Below are 22,060 nucleotides of genomic sequence, written 5' to 3' on the forward strand. Positions count from 1 at the left end.
TTCCTGTTGTCCTGTGCCAGGCACTCTGTTCTGTGGGGGTCACAGTTTAGTGCTTCATTGTGTACATGCAGAGTCATTTATTTAAATAATAGGAAGTAGGACAGACATCCTTTGGTCGACTCTGTGAACTATATACCTACATTCTAGAAAGGATTCTTTAACCTTTACTGTATGTTGACTCTCTTATGAAAGAAGGCGAATTTGGAGGTATACGTGGCATTGGACCAGGTTGATATGCTGGTCTCTGTCTGCATTCAGCCACACCTAATGGAGAGCAGGCCCAGGGAGAAGATTTCCTATCCCTTTCCAGTTGCGTTAGGATTTCAGGTGGCAGAGAGGGTATGGTCCAGCTCAGTAGTTGACAGACTGGCAGGCTTGGGGTAAGAGAAAGAATAAAGAATGTTAGTCCGCTCTTCTTTATCCTTTCGTTCAGTTCAGGCCCTTGACCTTCATGGTGGCACTGCTCCCTCAGAGTGGCTGTCCTGAAGCTAGCCCTCTGTAGACTCCTTCCCAGGCACAGGCAGAGACATTGTCACCAGTCTCATAGTATGGTACGCTGACAGTGCTGTCTAGCCATCACATGCCCCTGTGTATGCCATTCCTGTCCCCAGGATGATGACCTATCTGGTGAATTTGCAGGTGTGAACAGAATGACACACCCCCTTTCAGCTTCTCTACCTAAAGTCTGTCGTTGGGACTTAATACATAATGTTGGTACAGGAATGTTGGTAACTTTGATCGGAATACGAACCTGGCTGGAGGTGTTTGGATTTAGAAAACCTATTTGTTTTATAAAATTTCCAAGAGATATTTCATTTTGTGTATCTGAGTATATTTCCTTCCTCTAATGGTTTTATTTTGGTAAGTATTCCAGAGACAAGATAAAAGACTGAGCAGAAGAGACACTCGTCTATCTGTTTACTCTGAAACCATCCAGGATATTGTATTTGGCTTCCTTACTACGAATATGTGAAAAACTGAACTAGGATAATGCTGTGTCCAGTAACACAAAATCAGTTGAGATATTCACTAACCAATATCAAATTAAAATGGCTGCCACCGATGGTATAGGATATCACAATATCACTAACCAATATCAAATTAAAATGGCTGCCACCGATGGTATAGGGTATCACAATATCACTAACCAATATCAAATTAAAATGGCTACCACCGATGGTATAGGGTATCACAATATCACTAACCAATACCAAATTAAAATGGCTGCCACCGATGATATAGGGTATCACAAGAACCTACATCGTGTGGTATTGTTTGCTAAGTGGGGTATGTGGGAGACCCCATTTGAGGGAAGTGTACAGGACGAGGCTGCTGGCATGCTGAGACCATGGTCCTCAGGCCTGTCACCAGCAGTCTGAGTGTGCCCAGAGCTTGGTGTCTGTTTGGTGCCTCTGTGCTCTACTGTGACTGGCAGCTTAGCTAGCTTAGAGAGGAGTTTATGTATTACTGATGTTAAATTTTATCCACAGTTTATTATTTTCCTGAGGCTTGGTGGTAGTGAATCAGCTTTTGACATGAAGTGTAGACTCTTAGGAATGGCGTTTTGAGCTCCCTGGATGCCTTAGCTAGGTTCCCCTTGGAACTTACTACATTCATTGCCATCTTGATTCTTCTTTTGTTCCTGCTCCATCACTCGTGGTTTTGTTTGTTTTCCTCTTGGTTTAAGGAACAACCTTATACTACCAGCCTGGCCTCCTGTATGGCGGGTCCGTGGAGCACGACTGCAGTGTCCTCCGTGGCATTGGCTATTACCTGGAAGCTCTGCTTTGCCTGGCCCCGTTTATGAAACACCCATTAAAAATTGTTCTTCGAGGAGTGACCAATGACCAGGTTGATCCTTCGGTGAGTACTGAGGTCAGACTGTGGTGTCATTTTTCCTGTCTGTTGTTACAGCCCAAGTTTTTAGAAAGAAGTTTCTTAGAAGCACAGTTTTGTTTCTTTTTCTGTTTGCCTTGAAGCTTACAGGTTAATTAATTCACTCCAAGACACAGATGAATCAAGGCCTGTAGTCATCAACTAACATTCATCAAAGTACCTTTCTTTTTTTTTTTTTTTTTGGTTCTTTTTTTTTTTCGGAGCTGGGGACCGAACCCAGGGCCTTGCGCTTCCTAGGTAAGCGCTCTACCACTGAGCTAAATCCCCAGCCCCCAAAGTACCTTTCTTTGTTGTGTCTACAAACCTTTCAAACAGATGCTTGCTGCCCCATCCTGTTGGACGTGGAATCTGGCTCTGCTGGCCACAGTCAGATAGAAACTGGTGAAGTCTCTAGAACACCAAGGCTAGAGGGCAGCACATCAAAATTTTGGACAGGAAATGAGGAAATGATATCTCTGGTTATTGCCACTGTATAATCCTGCCCTATCCTGGCCTCAGCCATGAATTCAAGGACTTTTCACCTAAGAGGTTTCAGACACAGTGGGCATGAGGGCAGGGAAGGAATCTCTTGAGTGTTGATAGGCATGGGGAACAGCAAGCTTCTCACTGAGCAGGTCACCTTTCTGTAGATAGGAGGAAAATAGTTTAATACCCAACACGAGGTTTCATTTTGTTCACCATGGCTGTCAGTGACATCCTGTGGGGAGGGATGGAGTTCTCAGTTTAGGATACTTATTGATTAGAAGAGGCTTCGGGGCTATAAAGTCCCCACTGAAGGGGCCCCAGTCTTCTCTATAGACACACGGTAGCTTCTGCGGTAGCTGCAAGGTGTTGCAAGGTTTCTGACTTTTTTTCAGAATGGTGACTGCTCACACTTACCAATGGTCCCATATGGTTAATGTATTCTTGGGTAGTCAGGAACCTCTTCCTCAATTCTGGGAAACTTAACTACATGGACTCTTCAAAGAATGCTCAAGATTTGCAGCTTTTAGCTGTGGGTGAAAGAATGCCATGCAGCCTGTATAAAATTTACATTAGAGCTTCTTGACCCTCCCCCACGTTGTCTCGAGATTCTAGGAAGTGGTTCCTTCACTTTAAATGGGAGAGGAGGCATCTGTGCTTTTGGATTGTGGGCAGATACAGGATTGGAGTGTGAGCACTGTGCTCCATGTTTCATACCCATTCTGATTGCTAATGGCCACACACACTATCTTAAACAAGGTCTTGAAAACACTTTATATGTTAGTGACAGAGAGTTGCTCAGTTCCCCGGAAATAGTGCTTTTATGTAGACTCGATTTCACGTCAGGGACTGCTTTACTTTTGCCACCTATGGCTAAAATGACCTTGGTTCAACCTGACTAGCCTAGGTTAAAACAAAGGTGGTTGATCTTGGGTAAAGAGTAATTTCCTCAGCCTATGGGATCTTCAGTTCAGGCATTTCCTCTGTTCTCCATGGTTCTGTTCTCTGTATAAAGAATGGGTTTCAAGAACTTTCATTCTCTTGGGATGGGTAGCTGGAAGCTGGAAGGCAGAAGCTGGCCCTATGAGATGTGCAGCTGAGGAGTCTGCGTCTTAGTCTGATGAGCATTGCTATAACAAAGTACCTGAGACTAGGTAGTTGATAAATTAAAACTTTTCTAAAAGCTGGGGAATTCAGGAATTGGTGCACATTGTAACATGGTGATGGGCATGGCGTGGCAGGACAGACATCCAGCCAAACCTAACCGTGTATCAGAAGCTAGTTTCAAAAATAACTAGGCCACTTCCCTGATACTGTCCATAATCTGTTAATGAAGACTGCATTCACATTACTCTGTCACCTCTAGAGGGTCCTGTCTTCTACCAGCATTATAGTGACAACTTCAACATGAGAAGGCTGTCAAGATGGAGCAATTAGGGAGAGTTACTATGAAGGAAAACCACTCTCTGGGCTTTAGGGAATCCTGGAATAGAGTATCATCTAGGTTTGTATAAGGACGCTGTATAGTTTCCTACAAGGACAAAATCACCCAATGACGCATTTCTTATTTCTCCTTTTAGATGTATTTACTTTTAATATTTAGTTAAATTGGCTAATCTTTAATAGTTTTGCCAGATCCTGCCCCTGCGACACCCTATCCGTTCTGCATGAGTTAGTTCCTAGGCTCTGTATATCATTTCTACTTCTGACCACCATCTTGCCCTTGGAGCCTTATTGGAGGATCATTTAATTGAATCAGCCTGTTGGACTTGTGGCATTGTGGAGACAGGAAGTTCAGATTCTGTGATATCCCCCGCCCCCCACTCCTGCCCATCCTCCCTCACGTGAAGCTCATAGAAGCTGAGCTTGGGACCAGGACTAGGGCTTCTGGTCTCTTCTGCTCAAGTTGCCATTACCCTTGCTTCCAGTCATAGGGCCACCTCCCCAGAGTCTTCTAGGAGCTCTAGATACAGAACTGTCAGTGCTTCTGTGATTACCAATGGGGGGTTTCGGTGCTTCATGCATTTCGAGGCCGTTGTTCCCTCTAAGGCTCCTTCCAACCCCCCACATAGAATCAGCACCTATATCAGGACTCTTAGGTAAACAGAGGGGTTCATTTGCCTTGCTCTGACCTGGAGAGACACCAACTCTTAAGTGTTAAAGAGTATACTTGTTATGTATATTGGAAACAACTTTATAAAATAACATAGTACTTATTGATAAATTACTAGAGTAATGTTATGTGTGTGATACCTGTGAGAATGAGCAGAGGTCCCAGTGTGTTTTCTGTGTGAATCCAGCAGTTTCTTGAGTTTTGTTTGCCACTTGGACTCTAGCTACATGTTCAAAGTTTAATTAAAAATTCCTTGAAATAACTTACAGGTTGATGTTCTTAAGGCAACAGCACTTCCTCTACTGAAACAGTTTGGGATTGATGGAGAGTCATTTGAGCTAAAGGTGAGAATATGTAAACTGCTGGCTGCATGAATCTCGAACATTTTTATTTAATTCATTGGAAGAAACGTGTGATAAGTGATGAGGCCTCCTAACCAGTGCGTCAAACTGGAGCTGAGAGACCTTTAACAGTAGCCAGCAGTGTGTTCTTCCCCTGGTGGGTGCTGCTGTTGGGAATGACTTAACCTTCCTAGGTTGGGGTGCCAGGGGAACCCATGTTTTCCTGTCTGCTCTCTCTCGTCTCCTCCTCACCACTCTGAGCAGATCTTGCGACGGGGAATGCCTCCTGGAGGAGGAGGTGAAGTGCTTTTCTCCTGCCCCGTGAGGAAGGTCCTGAAGCCTGTCCAGCTCACAGACCCAGGGAAAATCAAGCGCATCAGAGGAATGGCGTATCCTTTGCATTAGAGTCCTTATTCCCCTCTTGCCTCGTGAAGATGACAGCGCTCGCTCGTCTTCCCACTGTTTACCCTGTAGGCAAAGCCTCATCAGTGTCAATGGCGAATTGTACTAGTTGAGATATGTTTTATTATCTGCCTGACAGTGACAAGATTGACTCATTTTTCTTCCTTTAATACTCCAGTATCTGGGAATGGAAATAATTCTGTAAACCATAGCTCCAGTGGGACATGTAAATGATGTACGAGTAGTGGGGAGTGGTTAGGGGAGCTGGGACAGGGGGACTCTGCCTGGAGGACTCTTTGGAGGCTGGAATGGTAACAATATGGTCTACTGTGAAGTGTTTCTTCCATGTCCTTTAGGGAAAAATCACTTTATGAATCTCAGTTAAGCTTCCGAATGTTTCAAGTTGACTCAAATCCTATTTTGCAGATAGGGAAACTGAGGTATAAAAGCTCTGTTTGTTACTAATGTCACATAGCTAATTGGTACAAATGGGATTTAAACCTTATCAATAATTTGGTGTCCAGCTTTTAACCTCTGCCTTTTTTTTTTTTTTTTTTAAACCTGTAGAAAAGCAGGACATTTGAATGAGCCTTAAAGGGTAGAGGTTTGTGAAGCAGGGCAAGAAGTGGGGTGCTTCAGTGAGAAAAGTGTTTGCAAAGGAAGCTTCAAACCACAGTTGTGGGGAGTGGTTAGCGATGTGGGTGGGTAGGACTCAGGTAGGTCATTGGCAGTTGATGGGTATGAATTGAGCAGGAGCCAGTGTCGGACAATTGGCCTTTATTTCAGAGTCAGTGATTTTCATCTGAAGAGCAAGTTTGCATATTAGGACAACTTGGGTGGTCATGCCGGAACTTTTGTGACACTTTGGAAAGTATGGTTGTGGAAGAAACTCACCTAGTGGCAGCCACTAAGGGACATGGTAACAGAGTTGTTATGCCCTGTTGAGAGGCAGGGAGTGGGGTAGTGCGCAGAGGGTTGAGAGTCACCGGGGTGGCTTTAATGCTTTTCACTGAGGCCTGTTGGTGGGGATTTGCTGATGGTAGCTACCCAGAGAGGCCAGGAATGGTGGAATGGGGTAGAGATGAGCTCAGAGTTACACATGCTGGATTTGGTGACTCCACTGAAATCAATTTAGAATTGAGGATCTGTAGCTCAGGGGACAAGGTGAGGGCTAGAAGTTAACGCTGTGAAGTCAGCAGCCCAGAGGAATTCAGGGAGAGGAGACTGGCCATCAGACCTGGAAAACAAAGACTAAGTGAGGAGGATGTAAAGATAGCGCCTTCTGGACACTAGGCCAGCGTCTGCTGAGGCACTGAGGGAAAACTGAAGGCCTAGAAAGAACTCTTTTAGAAGCAGTGGAGACAGAACATGTCCTGGATGGGGGGTGAAGGACAGGGAAAACAGTTGTTAGCTCTCATATGGGTGCTGGGAATTGATCCCAGGTCCTCTAAAAGAGCAGCCAATGCTCTTAACCACTGAGCCATCTCTCCAGTACAGAATACACTTTTGAAGACAGGCTGTGGCTAGACAGATGACTTAGTCTATAAAGCTCTTGCCTTCCAAACATGAAGGCCTGAGTTTGATTCCCCAGAACCCACTTTAAAAAGCCAACTGTTGTAGTGGCAGGTATGTAATTCTTATCCTGGGGAAGTGTAGCATGTAGTTTTATGCTCTGCCTGCTTTTGCTCCAGGAAGTGACTGAGCTACCAGCCCCCGCCCAGCTTTCGTTGAATCCTCTGACAAAAGACACAGGCACCCAGTTGTTCAATTTCAAGTTGCCTTTGGACACTGAGCATGCCCTTATCAACTCCTCTGCTCTGTTCTTCCACTGCTAAACTTCTGACCCCTGCCTGAAGGAGCAGCCTGTGCGGCCACTCTGTTTTGAGATCTTACATGGCTGCCTGGTTTTCCTCTCTCCGATGCCTGGCTAACTCTGATCGCTCCCTTGCATCTCTCTTCCTGCCTCCTGGGAACAGGAAGTTCCACCTGTCCCTTCCACTCAGCAGTTGTCCCATGGCTTTCTTTACTGACAAATCAAGAGCCAATTGGAAGAGGACCTTAACATCAGAACCACCCCTACCGGGAAGCAGAGATAGGAGGATACCTGGGACTTGTTACCCTGCCTGCCAGTCCTAATTGAGGAGCTCAGGCTTAATGAGAGTCTGGCCAGTTCCTGGTAGAGCTTTGTGGATGAGAGTGGAACGGGTTTTAATGAGTTTCAGGTTGAAAGGGGGCGGGGGTGTAGAAACAAAAGAAACAATGGGGTAGATGGTGTTCCTGGGTTAGCCTCTTGGTCTCCACATGTTTGAGCACACACATGAGTACCGTTACAGAACCACAAACAAGGAAGTTTGTTCATGATTTAAGTTTCTATAGGTTGGAAAAAGTGAATTTGGGAGAATAAGAAGTCTGAAGCAAAGTGACAAGATAGTTCAGATCCCAGCAGTGGGACTCATTTACTGTGTCTACTGAGCACTGATGCTCTCTGATGTGTTGGTTGACTCTTGTCACCAGGCCTGTTGACCTACTGCATGGGCTTTAATGAAGTTAGCGAGTAGGAGGTGCGTAGCGTGAAGCACTAGCAGGGGTAAGGAGGCCATTAGTAGGTGATGGCTTCTGTTATTCAATGTATGTTCACATTTACAGGCACACAATAAGGTTGGTTCAAGTAGGGGGGAAGTAGAAAGGGTTGGGACGAGTTTTAAAGTTGAGATGAATTGAGGCTAAAGAGAGGGACAGGGTAGGAGAAAGGCATGACGGGGATGGCATCTGTGTGCTGTCGCAGTATGGGGTCATGACAGAAGACGATAAAAGTCATGGGATCATGAGACTACGGGCTCAGCAGAAGTTGGAATTTTTCCATGGTCACAAGCTGGCAGGAGAAGCAGGTAAATAAGGTCTGTTTCCTCCAGGGAGGGAAGCCCCTGGTGGAGTGGGTAGGCTGTGCAGGATAATGGTGGAGAGGTGAAGTGAGCTGGGGAGCCAGGATGAAGCCGTTCCCAGAAAGTGCCTCATTTAGCAAGGCAGTGGTGCTTACCATTCTGGGAAGGCAGGGGATCAAGAGATCGGAAGCCTTAGATTGAAGGTCGCATGTAGATGTAGGTGTGAGTGCTGGAGGAACCGAGGCGTTGAATGTGGGAATACTGTTGGTGTTTTGTAGAGTAAAAGTGGTAAGAGATCTGGGTGGGAACAGGCATCATAGGCTGTGAAGGGAGAACATTGTCTTCCCTGGCTTTCACTGCTAACGATGTTCTTTGAACCTTCCCCCTGTGGAGTCTGAGGCAAAAGGCACTTGTGAGGTACCACATCCTCCCTCTTGAGCTAAAATGGCACGGGTCTGCCTGTGGAAGCGCTCACAGCACTCCTGCTCACGTTGCTATCTGAAGACTAAACATTCTAGCACCAGTCAGCAGGACTCTTATTTAATGAGTCCCTCAAAGGAGTGTGGGCTTTCGTCTCCACCTTGGCCAGTTCCAGCATCCCAGAATAAAAGCTGGTAGTCTGGACCACCAGCTGACTTTGGAAAAGCAGTAGTTAATTCTGTGTTTTTTACCTGTAGGGCTGGTTCTGGCTGGACTGAGCACATCCTTGTATTAAGTTGGGAGAACTGTGGCTTTAACTGATACCCTACCCCCACTCCAGTACTGCTTTTCCTGCTTGCAGATCAATGACCAAGCAGACAGGTCCTGGGAGGGAGCTGGTGGGGGTCTGAGCCAGCAACTGTGACTAAAGAGTAGTTCTCAGTTATTGACTGCCATCCACTCTACAAGAGAGAAGCAGCACAGTCTGAGTTTCATGGTGCTGATCCAGAGCTCATGATGCAGTATGGAAGAATTAAGTGCAGAAGCTGGGGGGCAGACAGACAGGAGACTCGGGTGGGCTGGGATTTGTAGAATAGTCTGGCTTCTTTTCCCTATCAGTAAAGAGGCTAATTTGAGAGTTTGAGTCGCAGGCACACGCGCGCACACACACACACACACACACACACACACACACACACACACACACACACACACACACACACACAGTGCACATCTTAACTCAGTCCCCTTTTGCCCACTGCTCTCCCTATCTCAGGAGGGGTGAAAGGAGGCTGCTTTTTGTAGTCAGATCTGTTTAGCTTTGAGCGAGTGTCTCAGTTTGGTATCCCATAGGCTCACCTGGCAATATGCCCCAGAGCCAGGACTTAGGCCCCCGTCACAGGGTTGCTGAGAGTGTAAGAGAAGGGGAGATGTATGTGAAAGACCTCTGGGAATCCTGAGTGTGGTGGGGTTGACTCGGGGTGGTGGCACCTCCTGAGCTGTCCAAGGGACAGCGGGTAGGGTCAGGCTCCAGAAAGATGGCACCCACTCAGTCCAAAAGCTGTAAGACCTGGGGCTGTTTGTCTCAATGGTGTTCAAAGTACATTCTGGACAGCAGGGGTGGTGATGAAACTGGGTTCTTTGTGTATTGAAAAAAAAATCCCTTTTGCTCTTTCGCCATTTGGGATTTGTCCTTGGAGTCAAGTCAAATATTTGTCAGTGATTCTCAGTACAAAAGTGATTTGGAGCTGTGAGGGGTACAGCAGTAAATCCCTTGGCCTTACAGAGCAAGGACAACATGTGTCTGAAGGGAGACATGGTAAGTTCAAGTCAGCTACTGCCTGGAGGGCTTCAGGTGGGAGGCATACGTGGACGGAAGAGTGCTGGGAGGCCGTGGAGGTTGAAGACTGACTGGGTGCAGGTAGTCAGAGGTTACAGGTTGGGGATGGACTCACTAAGCAGACTGGAGAGTCTTCACAGCAGGATCCAGGTTTGCTCTTCAGCTGTGTTCTGGTCCAGGCCAGGAGAGGAGCTGGCTGACAGGTCAGACTCCGTGCACGGTGTTTTGTTTCTTAGTTCTCATGTTGAGAGTAGTCACTGAAGAGTCCTGTGGGAATGGGCAGCTCACACTTCATTGGAGTCTACGTGGATTTACCGTGTGCTCTTCCCATTGCTTAGGCCTGCGTGTGTCTCTCCAGCTCCTGAGGGGTCGGGAGAGTCGCTCTCCGTTACAAAGTTTTAACTTGGGGTTATGGGTTCCACATCCTCACACCAACCCCTTTTGCCAAGTCCTTCCTCCTCTTCTGGCGTCCCTTGTTGCAGAGTGCTTGGTAGTAGTTCCCACCAAAGACTATCAGGTAGTCCTCGCAAGTGCAGCAATTGCTTCTTAAGTCATATGTTTGGGAAACCTGCAGTCACCCTGATCTTTCTGCTTCCCGACCCTCTGTTATCATCCTGGGAGGGGGACTGGGATTGGCCCAGGGTCAGCCATTGTGGTATCTGGCCTAGCCTTAGATCAAAGCGAGGCTCCTTACAGCAGTCGGACGCCCAAAGGCTGTAGCAGAGTTGTCGCAGTTGTCACTGGGAGCCCGATTGTGGCTGAGATGAGCACAGGCAGCTTCACAATGTAGAGTGGACAGTTACAGAGAAGGCTGGCTGGGCAGTGGGAGCTGACTTCCATCCTAGGAATCTAGATTCCTTTTCGCCATGACTGTTTGAAACTATTTTTTTAATAGTGTAAAAAATTTACTTGTAGAGCTATTATGTTAAATAACGGCAGTTGGGAGACAGGAATTTTAAGTACCAGCATGGCACATGGCACAAACTTGCTAGCTTTCTAACACGCTTTTCTTCTTTGTTGTGACATGCAAGCATCATAACTTCCTTAACCCTGGGCTGCAGGTACTCAGTGCGTGTATCACCTCAGATGGCAAACCGGATTGTGGATTCTGCAAGGGGCATCCTCAACAAGTTCATCCCTGACATCTATATCTACACAGATCACATGAAAGGCGTCAATTCTGGGAAGTGAGTGCATTGCAGCAGCAGCCGAGCTCAGTGGGAACACCACACCGCTCCTTTCCAACTCACTGGTTTCCAGGTTTTATCTCTCCCAAATAAAAACACTGGGTTCTGCGGATATCTACTTGGTTAGGAAATCGCCTTTTCTCTAAGGGTCCGCACGGCTGTCTCCGAGTCTCTCCTGACTTGAGCAAAGAGTATACACGAGGACTGGGTGGTTGAGTGGGAGGGAGAAGTTTGGCCTTCACACCTTCCAGTGGAAAGCGATGGTGTCAGAGGTCAGGCCTAGAAAGGTTGTGTCTACACAGTTGGCCCTTCCTTCTGGGGATAGAAAGGGCATTGACATTCCCATTCCTGTTATTCAAACACCAGAACATTCTTTCTTTATGCACTGAGGGTAATGATGTATCCTACGATGATTGTAAATAGTGATTTAAAAGGTGTCTATGTATGCTATCTGTATGTAGCAGTCAATACATGCTGTGGAAATGGTAACTCCTGGTGTTTGCCTTTTCTTCCTGCCTGCTTCCCCAGCTGTAGATCTGGAATTAGCAGTGGGTCTGCTCTTTAATGGAGGTGATTGCCAGGGGCTGGGAAAGGGTAGGTAGGTAGCAGCAGAGGCTGTCTGAGTGTACTGGGATAGTCTGTTCTCTGATCTTTTGCTTTTCGAGAATGGGCAGAAAAGAATAGTGCAGGCCTGAAGGCCAGGCTGCCTGGAGGCCATACTGCCTGCCACCAGCTACAGAATAGCTTTTATAGTGCTGCTCCCCTAGCTGCCCTGGTGTAGCGTCATGTTCAATATCAATATATTGATATGATCTCCAAGCTTTGTGTTAAAAATTATGTATAAAACTGATGTATTACTCACATTCGAGTTTAGCTTTAAATCCCAAGTTATAGGTTATAAATCACTGTGAAATCATGCCCTTGTCTGATCCAGTGATGGTTCAACATGAGTAAGGATTGTTGAAATGTAGTGTTCATGCCCTGGAACCCTGGAAGCCAAGAGTTCTTGATGAGCTGTATTAGCACTTAGACCAGCATGCACATTGGTCCAATGTGTCCCATTTGGACAGCCATTACTTTAAAGAAGAAACGATAAGTAAGGAGTCCTTCATAAGTAGGAAGGAAAGCTGTGGAGGAAGCAACGCTTTGCAGACCCCCACTGCAGATCCTCAGTGATGTCCTGTGCATGCTGCCGCCATGTTAGACACGCAGTTTCTCAGGATCCAGAGGAATCTATATGTTAAGTTCTCTAGATGTCTAGTAAGGTGAGTGATGCTACATTGTTAAACATGAGTCAGGTGCTCTGGAACCTTGCTTTGGCAGGTATCGTGATTGCTTTAAGGAAGTTTAAAACTGGGCAATAGAATCCTTCCACACGATGAGTCCATATAGTGCTTGCGAAACAGCATTCCAGTTTTGATGATGCATGTCTAATCCCAGCCCTCTTGGAGGCTAAGACAAGGATTGGTCATGAGGCTAACTGGGGCTACCTAGTGAAACAGTCTCTAAAACACAAATGGATGTAGCTATGCCTAGAGTTTCTCTGGAACTACTTTGGCCATTGTTGTAGATATGGAAGACATTTTGTGAGCGGTGTTGACCAGTGTTGGGGCGGTAGGTCTGTTGCAATGGTGCATGGAACATGCCAGTGGAAAAGCTGTTCTAGTGATGTATTTACTTTGCACTGGACAAGGTACGTTTGAGGCACAATCTGAACTGTTTGTTTTGTTTCTGGTTGAATTGTTGTTGCTGTGTTTTGTGGGGATGGAATCTCAGGTGTCTGCGCAGCATGCTTCTGGTTCCTGGATGTGGAAGCTTTGTATGGGTGCTTGCCTATTGGATGCCTAAGTCAGTTGTGGTCCTGGACAAAACTATTAGGTCCCAGCTGTTGGTCGGTAGAGATGTGCAGAGACCACAGTGCCAGCCCATTGATTGTTCTCATTGAAATGAATTCCAAGTTCTGTGCTGTCTCCAGACAAAAGTACAAACATGGGACTCCTTTTCCCCTTTCTGGTTTCATACTTTTGATTAAGGGAAACATGGTATTTCTCAGAGTTGTAGTCAGATGGTCTCCAAGGTTGTAGTAAGTTCTGAATTGGCTGAAGTTCAGGGTCGAATGGGCACTGGAGAACTTCCGTACTCTGGAATGCATAGGCCCCCGTGTCAGGCTGCTTACTCCCAGCATGTAAGTGAAGACAACTGACATTTGCATGCTCGGTACCTGGGCACCTGTTGGCATCATACTCTTTGATTGTTGTTGGAAACACAGAGTTTTTGCAAAGAGCAGGGAGGGAGAAAGCAAGGGAATAGAGGTCCAAGAGTAACTGTGAACTTCCCCTTGCCTTGGGAGTCTACTGCTCTAATGAAGAATGCATCTGTCTTTGTGTGCCTTCGCTTACTGGGTGTCTGCCCTTGCATCACTAGGTCTCCAGGCTTCGGGCTGTCCCTGGTTGCAGAGACTACCAACGGTACCTTCCTGAGTGCTGAACTGGCCTCCAATCCCCAGGGCCAGGGAGCAGCAGTGCTTCCTGAGGACCTCGGCAGGAACTGTGCAAAGCTGCTGCTCGAGGAAATCTACAGGGTATGTCCTCTGGCTCTGCGGACGCAGAGAAAGGAACAGTCAGGGAAAGATAATCAGATGTCTTTCCTTCTTTACTCCTTTCTGAGTTATGCTAAAGAGCTGTGTTCGTGTATCAAGTAGTTTAGAATTCACTAGTTTAATGGGTTCATTGAATTAGTCCATGAACAAGATCAGTTCTAGTGGGACAGAGAACAGCTAGCTTTTACTGGGGAAGAGGAGAGAAGGGAGCCCAACTATGGGGGCACTTCTGTCCCTTTCTAGGAGACCATGAGAAATGGAAACCATGTTTCAGGGGATTTAGCGTGAGCCCATGGGCGCAGCTGGCATGTGGGTTTTCCATTGGTGCCAGCAGAAAAACATGCAACCTGGATTAGGTATTGGGTTCTTACCTTTAGTTGAGATCTTTTAGCCACTAAGAAAACTTCCTGTGAGTGTCTAGTCTTTAATTAGTAATAGGTTGAAAACAGTTCATGCTGTTTTGACTAATTCTCCACAGCTCTGTAAGAGCAAAACCCTCCCTTCTGAAGGTGTTTGTTTGTTTTTAATATCACAATTGGGAGTCTCTGACCCAGTTCCTTCTGCTCAAGGATTACCACCCACTCGTGGTTCTGTCCTGCTGTTCCATCCACTGCCCTGCTGTCTTTCCACCTCCCCTCCCCTCCCCTCCCCTCCCCTCCCCTCCCCCGCTCTTGTCTTCAATGAGGAGAATTCTTTCACATCCTCGTCAGCCTCTCTCTTAGTCGGGTTCTACCTCCAAACCTGGACTCCCTTTCTGTCCATTGGCAGAGCCCTACACTGGCTTCCCATCCTCCCAGAATTCAGAACCTGGCCTCTTTCCCATTGCCTGTGAGCCGCCCCACTCTGCTGCCCTTGTCTTCTTTCCAAGGCCTGCTTATCTAAGCCCTGGGCCATTTTAAGAGCCTGCTCCCAAAGGCTGCCCCATCCGTGCCATGACTTGGAGCCCCCACTCCCTCCGCAATGTCTGTACGTGGACCCTGACGTTTTAGTGCATTGAAGTTTCCGTCCAGTACCTAGTGCAGATCAGCACTGAGGCAGTGCAATAGCAGCTTGGCGTGCGGAGCAGGGAGAAGAGAACAGCTTAGTTTTAGGCAGTTGTAGGGAAATAAACAAGAGCTGGGAAACAATTGGTTTTGTGGGTCAGATTTCCTGTTTTGTATGAAAAGCAGCTTTTGTCCTAAAGTTTAATGAAAAAAATGAAAAAAAAAAGTTTCTTGTTCTTTAATAACTTTAGAGGAATGGATTTTCATAAAGGCCTACTAAATGAGGAGTGACAGTCTGAGGGGTGTCTGCAGCTCCGGTTGCTTTACTCCCTGCCCTGAATGCCTTTAGAAAGGAAGGAGGCACCCTGTAAGCCTCTCTGGCTGACCTGTCGTCGTACTCAGAGTCTAGCCTTGGACAGCAGTGAACCACAGTCACAAACTTAAGTTTTCAGATACATAAGATGGGTAAGAATGTTATGACATCCTGCTTGTACTCTGTAACGGTGTATATATGTTGACATTGTTACAGTTACCCTAGGAAGAGTAGTCAGGAATAAAGGCTTTTTTAAAAGACATAGTTGGAAATAAAGAATGAAAAAAGGAAGCAAACACAGTCGTGCTTCAGGGGAAGTTTTAGAGAAAATTGTTTTGCTTATGCTTGGAAGGAAAACAAGGAAATAAAACTTGGGGAGGGACAGTGTCTTTGTAATAACAACAAGCAGTGTGGCTGTGCTCTTGGCAGTGTCGGGTCACGGGAAGAGCTCAGGAGCACTTAGGAGTTGTTCCAGAGCTCCGTGGGATGAATGCAGGGAGACCTCTCACAGCTACTCCGTGCGTGTGTGTGACTGACTGCTCTGTGCCTCACCAAATCAGCACAGGTTGTCTGCTTAACCCTCTGGAGCAACTAGACCTCTCCTAGAGCAGAGGCGACACATTATTGCCACAGTTAGGAAGGGCAGGTTCCTTGTTTGCCTCAGTGGATCTTTGCTGGGAGTGTGACTTTCAGCCGCTACGTGGGTCAGCTGTTAGCTTACCCTCGTTGGTTGGTAGATGAGTCTTCCTCAGGAGGCCCACGTTCAGCTTGACCTTCAGTCCGCTGTCTGGAGCTTTTGGTGTTCGAAGGGCTTTTGTCCTCTTCTCTCCCTGCTTGTTCATTCCCCTTTCTGGTTTGTGATTAATCATTAGTGTGTTTGTGTTTACAGGGTGGATGTGTGGACTCAACCAGCCAAAGTCTAGTTCTGCTGCTCATGACCCTTGGACAGCAGGACGTCTCCAAAGTCCTGCTGGGACCACTTTCCCCCTACACGTAAGTAGCTTTCATTTGTCCTCATTGATGTGTTCTGTTTGGCTTTCTGCCTATACAGAATGACACAGATGTGCCTAACCTGTGACCACAGCAGTGTCCCTGCTTGTATTGATCTTTAACTAGCCAGCAGTGGCAACTGTTAACCTGGTGTGTCTTTCTTCCCACGGGGTTTGGATCTTCCCTTCTTCCCAGTATAACTACTGTCCTCCTGTTACCTGAGCCCTGGCATATACACTGCATAGTTCTCGTGTCTGTATTTTGTCTTGTTTCTATTTGGAGAGAAACATGTAGCTTGAAGTTTTCCCACCCCCGTCTTCCCAATGGCATCCCCTTCCTCCTGAGGAAGACTCATCTACCAACCAATGAGGGTAAGCTAACAGCTGACCCATGTAGCGGCTGAAAGTCACACTCCCAGCAAAGATCCACTGAGGCAAACAAGGAACCTGCCCTTCCTAACTGTGGCAATAGTGTGTCGCCTCTGCTCTAAGAGAGGTCTAGTTGCTCCAGAGGGTTAAGCGGACAACCTGTGCTGATTTGGTGAGGTTTTTATTTATTCACTTTACATCCCTCTCACATGCTGGCATTCTAACTGTGGCAAATGGGCTGTTTTTCTGATGGTATTCCATATGAGCTGGCTGGGGGAGATAAAGAGGTAAAATTCATAGGAATGTTCCCAGACCAGTTGGGAATTACAGAGATGTTTTGGGGCAGTTGGGTATTAATTAGCAGAAATCGACTGCTAGGGTATAAAACACACTGTACACTCCAAGAGTAGTAGCGAGTTGGGAGACTTGAATTACAGAGGGCAAAGCTCAAGACACATTTCTAGTCAGGGATAAATGAGCAGGTTTGAAAACAGGCTCGTGTGTGTGTGTGTGTGTGTGTGTGTGTGTGTGTGTGTGTTTGCATGTATGGACATGCACACATGTGTATGGACATGCACTTACGTGCTCCCAGACTTAAGCTAGCTGTATGGTCAGCTAGGGGTAGTAAATGGGGAGGGGACAGGTAGATCTGAGACTGAACTGTCCTTTTTCGGTTATCATGGTACCGATGCTGTAGATCTGAAAGGTACAGTACTGTGATAGCTGAAGAATGGTGGTGCCATCACGTTGAGAAGAGGAGGGCCTTGGGGAGCCAGAAGTTGAAGGAGATTCTTTTACTTTTAGAGTTGGCAGTGTGAGGTTTTTGGAACAGACGATGAAAGGGAATACACTCTCTTAGCAGCAGGGAACACTGATAAGCAGGGAGGACACGTTATCTCCTGGTAATGTGTGTAAAGTGTTTCACAGAGCCGGAATCTAGACATGAGTAATCTGTGACGCTAACTTCAGAAGTCCACATTGCTCAGACAGAATGTCACTGGAACATTCAGAAGGGAGGTGGGTGGCCAGCACAGCTCCCAGGTGCAGGATTCCATCAGTTCCTGGAAGCAACTGGTGGCTGTGTGAGCATCTTGGGACAGTTGGCTTCTTAGCCGGTCAGTGCTTGTCCAACTTCTGCTCCAGGGCAGCAGAGGCCCCGTGGCTGTCCCAGAGACAGTAAAAGCCACTGTCTCCAAATGTGTGTGGTCCATGGCTTGGGCCTTGGCAGAACAGCGTGTGAACATGGAATATATATTTTTTATCCTTTTTTTTCTTAAGTTGTTTTTGGAGAGTCTTCCACTTCAACTCCAGGGCCTTGTATAATCCTTTAATGTCTGCAGCCTTTTGGGATGTGACTGTCCTTCACCACATAATCCTTTTAGGTTTCCTTTCTTTTTCCAGAAACCTAAAATTACTGCAACTCCTGGGAAAACAGTAGTCTGCTCTGAGTGGAGCTTTGAAAGTAGTCCAGATGGGAGCATTCTGTGCATTGAGATTTGGATCTGAGGCTTGGACACGTGCTCCTTCCTCTGGGGCTTAGCACACTCCGCCTCCTCTGCCTCACACAGCCTACCTGCCCCAAGCATTTTTTGGTATCAGCAAGCACAGGTGGGGAATTATATTCAGCAAAGGCGTGTCTGTGATTGGGACCCCTTTGCCCTTAATCTTGTGAGAGGCTCCAGCCTCTCAGAAGACAAAGGGTGAGCATGGGCCATTACAGGCATAATTGGCATCTTATCTATGAATAGGACGGGCACCAGGACTTATCATGGGGGTGGGCAGAGTATCACATCATATTTGTGTGCTAATAAAGTCATAGAGACAAGTTTTTTTGGACCTCACTTTCCTTGAGGAAAGCAAGAATATTCTTGGTTTGAAGAAGGCATCTGCATTTCCTTTGGCCGTTGATTGGTTGATTTGTGTGACTAGCATCTCAGGTGCCGTTTTCTGGAGCACCAGGATTATGAAGTTTTCCCTCAGGCCCTTGCTGGGAAGTAAGGGTTAAGTGTTCCTCCCTCCCCTCCCTGCTTTCCCTGTTGCTATAGGAGGTTGCTGCTTCTGCTCCTCTGTACTATTTGAGTAATTAAGTCTATATGGGTGACCATTTTGAGACCAGACAGTTTTTCTCATTTGAATAAATAGTCTTGGATGCCATGGACAGGAGAAGAGAAACTCTCTGTTTTAAATTTGAGTATTGTTGGCTTATAGTTTTAAGTCCAGGAAGCTTAATTTTACATTTTAGTAAGAAATTCTATTTTATTTATAAGTTAAAATAACAAAAATATATCATACATTATTATGTACCTATATATCAATGCATCAAATATCTTTATATATTGAGCTACACGTACACCTACTTCACCATCATCAGGCACTTAGAACGCTCAGAGGTCCTGACAGGAAGGAGATCAAAGCTTGCAGGAGCTTTCTGCCTGTGCAGACCTTGGTGTCCAACCTGTTTGTGCTTACACTCTGTCTGTGCTACAGTGCCCCCGGGGAGACTGATGCTGACCATTTCTGAGCCTCTGTCGATAACGGGAGGTCGGGTGCTTAGCAGCATCTGTGGCACTAGGTCTGGGGAACTTGGGTCTGCCTTGACACCCTCATTGCACCCATCATGTCACTTTGAGCTCCAGCAGGTGAACTTCCACAGAGGGATCTCAGGCCTGAAGTCGGCTGCACGTGCTCGAGAGCTCTCTGTATAGCTGTATGTATTACTTTAAATTTACAACTGACTTATAGTAACATTCCTTCACAAATTGTACATTCCTGTTTATACATTGCAGAGTGGTGTAGGCATTGTTTGTTTAACGGACACTGTCTGCTGTGAGCGGGCCACTGCTTGATTCGTTTGTTTGTTTGTTTGTTTGTTTGTTTGTGGTGCTAGCGTAAGTCCAGGGCCTTACGCTGCTTAGCCAGCTGAGTGCTCCACTACAGAGCTGGAGAGCCTCAGTCCCCAGATGATCTTTTTTTTTTTTTTTTTTTTTTTAACTCTTGTACTTTGTTTCAGATTATAATAGAATTAAATCATTTCTTCTTTCCCTTTCTTCTTCCAAACTCTCTCATATATTCTGTCTTGCTCTCTTTCAAATTCATGGTATTTTTTCCTAATAATTGTTGTTACTTTACATACATACATACATACATATACACACACACACACACACACACACATTCCTGAATACATAAATGTAGCTTGTGTGTATATTTTCAGGGCTGACCGTTGGATAACCATTTGATATGCCCTTCCCTGGAAGAAGCTACATTCCTGCTCTCAGCAGTCCTAAGTGGACCCTAGTTCTTTGTATAGGGTTCAGGCCTCGTGGGCTTCCCACCCACTTCCGCTTTAGCATGTCTGTCGTTATGTTATCCTTGTCCAGTTCATGTTGGTGAGACACTGGGGATGTAGCTTCTAACCCTCAAGACACAATCTCACAGCAAACTCCCTGATCCTTTCCCACTTAAAATCATCCCACCCCACCCCCACCACCTCCCAGTGTCCCCTGGCCTCAGGTATGGGAGTTATAGGCATATTCATGTGTTGGGGCTGGGCTCCACACCCCAGCATTCTGATTGGTTGTAGTTTTCTGTAATGGTCTCCATCTGTTGCAAAGAGAAGTTTCCTTGATGTGTGAGGACCTCATTACGGTATAAGGGCAAATATTTAGAGTGTAAGTAAGGATTATGCTGGTTTAGAAAAATGGTGGTTGTAGGCTGTCCAAGATCCATGCCTTTGTTAGGCCTGGGCAGTTGTCTGGGTTTTCAGTACGGAGCTGATTTCCCTTTTGTTGAACAGAAAGCTAGGGCATTTTAAATCTTTTAACTCCGTAATTTCCAACATAACCCGTGTGAGTGTGCGAGTGAAAATGTGGGTGTGCCTCATCTTAGTTGATAAGACATCATATCACTTGCCAGGGTCACCTCACAGAAAGGTGGCCATGCTCTGACTGGAACAGGTTCATTGGAGATGCTGCTTCCCTTAACTGACGTTAGCTTAAAGAGCTGGGTCCCGTCCACTGCCGCTGGTCTCTCAGGACTCTGCCGATACAGAGCATCGTGCCGCAACTCTCAGGCGTCCTCATTTCAGCCTCTGCACACCTTAGACCGTGATGCTTTTCATAAAGCGATGCCTACTTGTGGTAGTGGTTGGCTGTGTGCCCATATCAACCCAATTGTGTGGCATATCAACCCAATTCTGTTTCCTGTCGCCCTTAACCAAGTTTAATGACGTCATTCTAACGCCATTCTTGGAGTAAGGTTGAAGTGTTGGCATCAGTCACACTACTGGTCTCAAAAGTGCAGACACATGGAGTGGTCTCCTTACTCTGAAATCTTGTCCCCCAGCCTCTGGACCTAACGTATTGGCGGCCCTAACCCTGGCCCACATCCAGGTAACACAGAAACCTGCTGGGTTGGTGGAAGAGGCTAACCCATCACTGCTTCCTTCCTCTTGTGCTGCCCAGGCCATTGGAGGGGCTGTGCCTGAGCCTGTCCAGGCCTGGCCATTGCGATTCTGTGGGCAGATGGTCCTTGCTTATTGACAGTGACAGTGGGAGATGGATGGATGGATGGATGGATGGATGGATGGATGGATGGGGGGAGAGAGAGAGAGAGAGAGAGAGAGAGAGAGAGAGTTGTTAAGTGGGGCATTAAGATCATTTACTCTGAAGTTGCATAAAACTCCATTTGCCCCTAGAGGCTTTAAGAAAAGCTTCTCCTTGCTCTCAGGTTAGATACTCTCCCCTTCCCTCCCTTTCTTCCTCCCTCCCACCCTCCCACCCTCACTTCATTCCCTCCCTCCCTCCCTTCATTCTCTCCCTTCCTCCCTTTCTTCCTCCCTCCCTCCCTTCTTCCCTTCCTTCATTCTCTCCCTCCTTCCCTCCCTCCCTCCCTTCTCTCCCTCCCCTCCCTCCCTTCCTTCTTCTTTTTCAAGACTGGGTTGTGTGTCCTTGACTGTCTTGGAACTCCCTCTAGATCAAGTTGGCCTTGAACTCAGATCTACCTGAGTCTGCCTCCCAAGTGCCGGGGTTAAATGAAAGGTGTGCACAGCACAGCAGCACAGCCCACCAGCCCCACAGCAGCACAGCCCACCAGCCCCTCTTTGCTAAGGACGTGTCGTTTAGGTTAGCATCTCCCTTGTCACATTTCAACTTCAGCTTTGCTTTCTGTTGTTCCACCTACATCAGAAAAACGTAGAGAAAATGGGGCCGGAGGGGGAAGAAGGACATTCTGAAATACTCCTCAGCCTCCCTGCTGCTGCCTTCCTCAGACAGCCTGAGAGGCTGGCAGAATGCTGTGGAGAAAGTTAAACAACCTTTGCTTTTCATAACTGTTCCAAAAGCTGCAGATTCCTCAAAGCCATCCATAAGTAGCCTGCACACTTCCACCCCCTCCAAGACACGGAGCACGCTGGAGTCCCAGGAGTTCTGCCAGCTAGGGAGCGCGTCTGGCCCTTTTAGCACAGTGGAATGATTCACAGTGAAGTAGCTGCATGGGGCCCAGAGGGAAGCTTGCCTCAGGCCTGTGTCAGTACACGCAGCAGCAGCAAGGGAGATCAAACTGTCTTCCCCTTGGCCTGCAGATGAGTCGGTGAGGCCCTGGTGTTTCCGCTGCCAGCTGGAGGCTCTGCTCACACATGTGTGTGGCCTGTTTATCTGTGGGATTTGTGTCTGTGTCTTCTTTTCCCTAAGACAAGATGCAGAAGGTGGTAGGATAGATGGAGAAAGGAGAAAGAAAAAAGAGGGGAAAATTCCCATGGTCAGTAA

At 46.8% G+C, this 22,060-nt stretch overlaps 1 protein-coding gene and 1 non-coding gene across 4 annotated transcripts in view; both read left to right on the top strand.

Annotated features, from left to right (window-relative positions):
* Rcl1 (RNA terminal phosphate cyclase-like 1) overlaps positions 1–22,060 on the top strand; it is a 44,520-nt gene that overhangs the window by 18,902 nt on the left and 3,558 nt on the right. Inside the window, exons 3-9 of one of the 3 annotated variants that reach the window (XM_063264530.1) lie at positions 1,688–1,863; positions 4,741–4,815; positions 5,077–5,201; positions 10,917–11,042; positions 13,467–13,623; positions 15,827–15,930; positions 18,783–18,995. In XM_063264530.1, the coding sequence (XP_063120600.1) occupies positions 1,688–1,863; positions 4,741–4,815; positions 5,077–5,201; positions 10,917–11,042; positions 13,467–13,623; positions 15,827–15,930; positions 18,783–18,816 (797 nt within the window). In that variant the 3' untranslated portion in view covers positions 18,817–18,995. Of the gene's footprint in view, positions 1–1,687; positions 1,864–4,740; positions 4,816–5,076; positions 5,202–9,774; positions 9,835–10,916; positions 11,043–13,466; positions 13,624–15,826; positions 15,931–18,782; positions 18,996–22,060 lie in introns of those variants that run through there. The other 2 variants (NM_001399456.1, NM_001399457.1) reach the window with 2 other exon arrangements.
* Positions 16,943–17,039, top strand: Mir101-2 (microRNA 101-2). Its single transcript, NR_031799.1, has one exon. It is a non-coding gene; the product is annotated as a microRNA 101-2 (primary transcript).

Source organism: Rattus norvegicus, chromosome 1 (genome assembly GCF_036323735.1).
Source record: "Rattus norvegicus strain BN/NHsdMcwi chromosome 1, GRCr8, whole genome shotgun sequence".
Taxonomy (NCBI): Eukaryota; Metazoa; Chordata; class Mammalia; order Rodentia; family Muridae; genus Rattus; species Rattus norvegicus.